Consider the following 8,202-nt stretch of genomic DNA (forward strand, 5'->3'; position numbering starts at 1 on the left):
TTCAGCAGAGATTCCTGTATTGCAGGGGGTTGGACTAGAGGACCCTTGGGGTCCCTTCAAACTCTAAGATTATATGATTCTATGCCCAATTTCCTTCTGTTTGGACAGGTTCCTCCACCTTTTACTCACACTAAGAAAACTACACAACTCTCTTAATGTAGACACTCCTGACACTCTTGACAATTTTGGTCAACATACACTCTAAATAGCAACACCCTAGAGGTCCTGGGCCCTAAGGAAGTTAGATTGGCTTCAACCAGAGCCAGGGCCTTTTCAACTCTGGCTCCAGCCTGGTGGAATGCTCTGCCTCATGAGACCAGGGCCCTGCAGGATCTGATTTCTTTCCGCAGAGCCTGTAAGACTCTGTAAGAGTTGTTCCGCCTGGCCTTTGGCTTGGAATCAACTTGATCCCCTCCCCCTCTATCCTTTTTCCTTTCTCCTTCTGTGATGGAACTCCTATTTGGGGACTTCCCTGGCTTTTTTCTGGCCCATGTAGGACCAGTCTGGATAGTTGGCCTTGGTGAAGACTTGACGTTTTCATCCCCCAAAAAAGTTATTTATTTGAGTTCCTACTGAAATGAGGCTGCATTTTAATGTTGTATTTTAATCTTGTTTTTAAGTTGTATTTCAATCAATTGTTTTTATACATGGTGTTAGTCGCCCTAAGGGAGGCTTGGCTGAGGAGGGCAGGGTATAAATAAAATTTATTATTATTATTATTATTATTATTATTATTATTATTATTATTATTATTGATTTATATTGAAACCCGTTCCTTTCATTCTGATATAATAATAATAATTTATTATTTATACCCCGCCCATCTGGCTGAGTTTCCCCAGCTACTCTGGGCGGCTCCCAATCAGTGTTAAAAACAGTACAGGGCTGCCTTAAGATGTCTTCTGAATATCAGGTAATTATTTATCTCTTTGACATCTGATGGGAAGGCGTTCCACAGGGCGGGTGCCACTACCGAGAAGGCCCTCTGTCTGGTTCCCTGTTCTGAGCTAACTTCTTTCAAGGAGAAAATTCCTGTTGTTGGGGGTGGGTGGGTTGGGGGGAGCATCAGCTTATAGACACTATGAGCCATCCTCTTTGAAGTCATTTACAAGTGGTTTGACTACAATCCGCTTTCCAGTAGACTTCAAAGGAATGAGTCTATGCGGAGGAAAGGCAGAGAGAAGGAGGGTTCTTCTGGCTTTGGGGTTCTAGGGTTCTTGAGATGGTGCTGCTGTAATTCCCCAAGGTGAACAGCCCCTCTCCTTCTGTCACACCTCAAACAATTCTCCTCTCTACAAACGAAACACAAATCATTTTAAACCTACACACCTCTCATGCACATCATTGGATAGTGATGAATGCAAATTTCAGTTCATTCTTCTTCTTCCCATCACATCGTTCTATCTTTACACTTCATCAAATTACTGCTGGAAAGAGTAGAAGAGTGAATTATGGGGGAGGTGAGAGGAAAGCCTCTGAGCTCCAGTACTCAGATCCTACCTGTGGAATCTTGAAAAGACCCAAGATATCTGCCATGCAGGACGAGGTATCAGAACTAAGTCCTCCAATTACTCCTATTACATTTTCCTGGGTGCCACATTTGTAGTTAGGGACAAACTGGTGTGATTTACAGAGCAGGTCCAAAGTGGTGCGGTAAGTCCTCCTTGAATCAGTATAGCTGTCGTAGATGTGGAACCCGAGGGTGACATTGGGCAAGATCCTGGGATTCTCATTGATCTCATCAACAGCAAACACCAGGGCAAGGATGTGTTGGTAGAACTTGGTCACCATGCTGCAGATAAAGGGACTTGCTGTTTCATGGTGGAATCAAGGCTTGTGCTTCAAAAGATTGTCTCATGGTCTTATAGCCCCCCCCCCCCAAGGAGCTCAAAATCCCTTCTCCAGTTAATCCCTACAACAGCCCAGGGATGTAGGTTAGACTGAGAGGCAGGCACTGGCTCAAGGTCACCCAGTGGAGATTATGATGGCTGACTGGGGACAGTTATGGACCACAGGTATGATGTTTACGGCATGTAATGCCTTAAGAGAGAATATTATGAAAATGATATACAGGTGGTACATGACACCAGTCAAGCTTGCAAAAATCTACCATTTGCCCGATAATAAGTGTTGGAAATGTAAAGAAAATGAAGGTACATTCTTTCACCTTTGGTGGACGTGCCCAAGGATTAAGGCTTTCTGGGAGATGATATATAATGAAATGAAAAAGGTATTTAAATATACCTTTCTGAAGAAACCAGAGGCCTTTCTCCTGAGCATTGTCGGCCAATTGGTGCCAAAGAAGGATAGAACTTTCTTTATGTATGCTATGACAGCAGCAAGAATACTTATCGCAAAGTATTGGAAGACACAAGATCTACCCACCCTGGAAGAATGGCAGATGAAGGTGATGGACTACATGGAATTGGCAGAAATGACCGGCAGAATCCGAGACCAGGGACAAGAGTCGGTAGAAGAAGATTGGAAGAAATTTAAAGACTACTTACAGAAATATTGTAAAATTAATGAATGTTAGAATGATGTTGGATGAAAAGTTATGTGGTTTTTAGCTATAACGCTATAAGGAGTATGAAAAAAATGGGCTATTAACAGACAAAAATTTAATGTTACATTATTTTAAGATTAAAGATTAGGATAAACAAAGAGGGGAAGGATTTGCTGAACTAACAAATTGAACTGGAATACAAAAAGGGAGGTGTGAGGAGGTCCGAGAAATAAGCAAATGAAAGAAAGTGATGGAAAGATGGAATTGTTTTTTTATCTACTTTTATTTTGTATTTTTCTTTTTTCATTTTGTAAAATTCTAATAAATATCTTTAAAAATAAAAAAGAGAGATTCTAACCTTGGTCTCCCATGTCCCAGTCAGACACTCGCCACTACACCACACTGGCTCTCAGTGGTTTTAGACTTGTGCTTCCACCACAATTTCTGTGCAATGAGCTAGCCTAGCTTGGACGCACTAAGTCCCTGCCAATGAGTGAAGTAAGAACTTTGGGCTGAGGGCCTCACACCCATTCCTATCAAATGCTGTGCAGGATGAAACCAGTCCACATCTCCTCTATTCAGGAAAGCCAGTTGTGGAGCCTGCAGCAGCTTCTCCCCTGGGGGGCTGAGACTTTCTGAGACTGTCTTCTTTCTTCTCCATGATATGTGATATTTTCATTCCCCTTCCTGTGCTTTGGGCAGGTATAGAAGAGTAAGAAGGCTAAAAAGCATTTAACAGGGTAGGATGGACTGTCCTGAGAGGTATTTAGTGGGTGAAGGAGACAGAAGGGACTGTGGCAGGTAAGGACAGTCCCCTTCTTCTTCCTCCCTCCCTCCCTCCATCAACTTTTCCTTTTCTGATCCCCCACTCCCACGCATACCAGTCACTCATTCTGAAACCTCCCAATCACTGCCCAATCCTATGCATGTTTACTCATACATAAGTCCCACTATTTACAGCAAAGCTTATGCTCAGGTAATGAATATAGAATTGCAGCAGTATTCTTGAGGGCTGGGGGTCATTCACCTGCTATGTTTCTTCTTTCAAATTTCATTTGGCTACAGAGAATAATTAATAGATTGACCATTGGTTTGACTCAATTTAAGGCAGCTTTCTATCATCCTCTTTCTTGAAACATGAGATGTGGCTCCAATTTGTCATCTCTCCAAAATTATGTGGACAAATATGTTTGAATGGGTGGAAATATTGGTGCAATGGAAAGCTTCCTCACAGTCCCCTTCTAAAATGGGCAGACTGAGCACCTATGTACCAGAGCCAGAATAGAGAGCAAATAGATAATAGAAGGCTAATATTTCCAAATGTCCAATTACCTGTACAAGCACAGCCTAATTACACATATGTTGGAGAATGTCCTTTTCTCAACCTTTAATATTTCTTTTAAAAACCAAATTAAAAAAGCAATTATTCATGCAGATATACAGAACTTCTCAATTAAAAATAAAAACATTTGCTTACAGTGGGAACTTCATCAGGGGGTGCTGAGGAGGGTATTGGTTGAAGGAAACTTTGGAGAACACAGGATTTGACAGCTGAGACACTATCCCACTGATGAGGAAATCACCCGACTGGTGCCACTCATGTGGAACATCTTCGGGATTATGTCTGGTGCACTTAACAGCATGCACATAGCACACCATGTTCGGAAGCAGCAGAATCAGGAGGAGCAGCATCCCAATACATGCGCAAATTCCTCTTTCTGTGTGTATAAAACAAGCCACTGCCCTGATTGAAAGATGGTTTAGATTGCTGAAGACTCTGGGAATGTAATTCTCACATGAACTTATTACCTTTGCCTAACCACTAAGCTCAGCCGTTTTTCAGAGGTGTGTCTTGAATTCTAATTGAAAACACAAAATTCAGACTTGCCCTATACATGGGTGGAGGAATTATCCAAATGATAGAGACCTGCCTCTCTCTTCCCCCTGATCTTAGCTGTCTGTGGAACATTGGGTTTCCTTATCATCATTTCAGTCTTTTTATCAATACGTTTTCGTACTCACTTCTAGAAGGCTACTGGCACTTTGGGCAGATTATAGACATTTTGATAATTGCAGAGTAGATAATGATTCTGCAGTGTTTTTGGACACTGTTATGCATCAACAGGAGCAAAACTCCTGCCAGAAAAATATTTGTCAGATCATGGAATTTTACCTAAAAGATAATCTAGTCCAACTCTGCCACACAGTCCTGCAAAGCTGGCTATCCATCATCTGCTTAGAAACTTTTAATGAAGGGGGTTCTACTAGCATGCAAGACCACCTGTCCCCTTATGAAACAGCTCACACTGTTAGAAAGAATTACTCTCTAAGGCAGTGTTTCCCAACCACTGTTCCGCGGCACACTAGTGTGCCGCGAGATGTTGCCTGGTGTGCCGCGGGAAAAATTAAAAAATTGAAAGATTTTTTTTTTAAAAGTCAAATTTTCGATTGGGGCGCCGTCACTAGATGACCCCTGGGGTTCCCTCCCTCCCTCCCACTCTGCGCCTCCCTCCTCCTCCTCCTCCGGGGAGGCCCTTCCTGGCTCTCGGCCAAGGCTTGGCGGCTGCCACTCACTCACTCGCTCGCCCACCCGTCCCTCCATCCCTGCACCCGGCCTCTCCCCCTCCGTCCCCGGCGCGGGGGCTGCCGGGATCCGTAGTCCCCTCGCCCTTGGGCTCCGCGCCCGCGCGGGGTGCGCGAACTACGTTTCCCAGCGTGGCCTGGCGGGCCGGGCGTTTTGTTTGAAGCGCTCTTCTCCCGGCCATGGAATGAGCGCAGCGGCGGCGGCCGGGTGGGCAGGGGCTCTTCCGCGCAGACCCCGCGCAGCCTGCCTGCGCCCCCCAGAGATTGGGTGGCAGGATGGAGCCCGGGGATCCCCGCGGAGGCGGAGCGGCGGAGGCGGAGGCTGCCCCCCAGGTAGGGCTGCGTCGAGGGTTTTTTATTTTTGCAATGCTGCATCCGCGCCGGAGGGGACGCATCGGACCGCGGGGAGACCCCTTGGCGGGCGTGCAAGGCAATGCATGCATGCAGGCGTTGCATGGAGTGCAGTGCAATGCAATGGCAACGCGGCGCCCTGCATGCATGCATGCAACTTCCACCGGCGCTCCGGACTTGGCAGGTGATGGGGGTCCCCAGTGGGCGGCAGAGAGAGCCGGGAGGGTGAAGGGGAGCCGGGGGGGGAGCAGCGCTGCTCCCCGAGCCGAGCCCGGGGGGAAACTTCGGCGTCGTTGCGCCGGGTGTTGGAAGCGGAGGCTGGCGGGGGCCCCTCACCTGCAAAACCTGGTCGCCTCTCATATATTTCGTGCATTGCATTCATCGCCCGCTTTCTCCTCCAAGGAGCTCCCGGGGGCGCGCGTGGTTCTCCCCGTGTTATCCTCGCAACAACAGCCCTGCGAGGTGGGTCAGGCGAGTGGCCCAAGGGAGCACCCAGGGATTGTCCTGGCCAGGTGGGGTGATTTGAACCCTGCTCTCTGCCCGGTCTTCGTCCTCATTTAGCCCCCACATGTGCATGACTGTGCATGACTGAGGTTTTCCCCCCTCGTCTTGGCTATGGTGTGAGTCTGTGCTGTTAATTAATGGGGTTCTGCCTTCGGAGAAGATGAGCCAGCCCTCAAGGAGGTGATTATGTAATTTGCTAGCAATTCATGTCCCTCCCGGCGTGACGCTGCGCGCTGACGTCACGGGGCTGTAATGGTGGTGTGCCTCGAGATTTTTTTCATGAAACAAGTGTGCCTTTGCCCAAAAAAGGTTGGGAAACACTGCTCTAAGGTCTCAGAACTTCACAATTCAGCAGATCTGCCTGATCCCTTCTAGCTGCACCAGCATGCTAGATTTAGGGGGATTTAGGCTGAGCTACAAGGACTCCAAATATTGAATCTATGAGGAAGCAGAGCATGCTTGGGATAAAAATGCCAGTACTACAATTCATCCCCCCGCCCTTAGGACAAAACATTAAACATCAATATAAAAATAATAATTCTTAGTGATGAATATCCTATGTGAGAAAAATAATAATAAAATAATTCATTTTTAATCACTTATTTGCAAAAATTAATGCTTTCTCTGCTAATTCAATCCTACATTCTGTGCCCCCTGCAATATTGAATGGACAACCTATGCTGTGCAGCACTTCTTTGTGGGTTTTGGGAACAGGGAGACTATTCCAAACTATGTCCAGATGTGGGGAGAATGGGCTTGGACCCACTGCTAGCCCCACTAGACCTATTTTAGATGGTGAATATGGTCAACATAGGTTCATTGTCTTCAATGGAGTCACTCCAAATCGAACTTAGTTGTGTACAACCCATAGGGAATGCAGCTCCCCTTCAGATACCACACATCATTGCAGCAATTTCTGAGCCGTTCTATGCATGGCATTCTTCTTGATGTATATGGGAAACTCTCCACCAGCACTGTTTCACTAGGGCCACAAATGAAAATGAATAAAAAAGGGCAGAGAGGTCTCATCAGGGTTAGGAAGGGTGTTGTGTACAGAAAAATCCCTCAGTGTCTGCGAGTATCATAATGGGCTCAATGAAAGCCAATAGGCTGGAGCCAAAAACTGAGAAGACAGAAGTAGCTGTGGTTTGCTTGTTCCTATGTCCAGGAATGAGATAGGCAGCCTGTTCTGGAAGAGATCTCACTCATTCTGAAGGACTGGGTTTCTACTCCAGAGGTACTACATGATTCGATCTTGTCTTGCTTCTTATTACTCAGTTCTGGCCACAAGATAATTAAGAAACATTTAGGGGATAAGATACAGCTCAGTATCCCAGCACTGGAGGCCAAGATGGAGAAGATCTCCACAGCCACCAGGTTTTTCCCTTTGGTGCTTAGATGAACTCATGTACTGTAAAGGTAAAGGTAAAGGTACCCCTGCCCGTACGGGCCAGTCTTGACAGACTCTAGGGTTGTGCGCTCATCTCACTCTATAGCCAGCGCTGTCCGCAGACACTTCCGGGTCACGTGGCCAGCATGACAAGCTGCATCTGGTGAGCCAGCGCAGCGCACACGGAAACGCCGTTTACCTTCCCGCTGGTAAGCGGTCTCTATTTATCTACTTGCACCCGGGGGTGCTTTCAAACTGCTAGGTTGGCAGGCGCTGGGACCGAACGACGGGAGCGCACCCCGCCGTGGGGATTCGAACCACTGACCATGTGATTGGCAAGTCCTAGGCGCTGAGGTTTTACCCACAGCGCCACCCGCGTCCCCATGTACTGTAGTACTCTACAAAAGAAAAGAAGTTGCTTTTTGTTCAGATCTCAGCAAGATTCTCCTGATTGGGATGGCAAGATATTTATTATGAGTTAAATATATCTGTTCCCATGCATATTTTAAAAAAATCTGAATTAATATATTAAGGCAGGGTCAAAACGTTTGTATCCAATGGATGAGTTTGCATCCCTTATCACTCTTCCCAATCCACTCAAGTAAATCTAACAGGACTATTGAACAACTATTATCAGCAGGCAAAGGGGATTTTATATTATGATGTGGAATATTGGGTGTGTAGATAATTGAGGGTGCGCTGCAAAATTATATGCCAGTTAATAACCTCACAAAATGCCCCTTCTGGTTTCACAGGATTGTCAAGACCATGGAGAGTAGTGGAAACGAATGAGATGCCATGTGTGTGGATAAATCATGGTTGATTGAGATATGATGAACCAGGACCAAACTTAAATATGGAACTCAGT

The 8,202-nt window shown here is 46.1% G+C and overlaps 1 protein-coding gene across 1 annotated transcript; it reads right to left on the bottom strand.

Annotated features, from left to right (window-relative positions):
- Nucleotides 1-1,449: 1,449 nt before the first annotated feature.
- LOC144324876 (vomeronasal type-2 receptor 26-like) lies at nucleotides 1,450-4,165 on the bottom strand. The gene is made up of 2 exons (XM_077920694.1): nucleotides 3,993-4,165; nucleotides 1,450-1,792 (listed from the first exon to the last, which is right to left on the bottom strand). The coding sequence occupies exons 1-2, from the start codon at nucleotides 4,163-4,165 to the stop codon at nucleotides 1,450-1,452; spliced, it is 516 nt and encodes a 171-aa protein (XP_077776820.1).
- Between the last annotated feature and the right edge of the window lie 4,037 nt (nucleotides 4,166-8,202).

Source organism: Podarcis muralis, chromosome 16, assembly GCF_964188315.1.
Source record: "Podarcis muralis chromosome 16, rPodMur119.hap1.1, whole genome shotgun sequence".
Classification (NCBI taxonomy): domain Eukaryota; kingdom Metazoa; phylum Chordata; class Lepidosauria; order Squamata; family Lacertidae; genus Podarcis; species Podarcis muralis.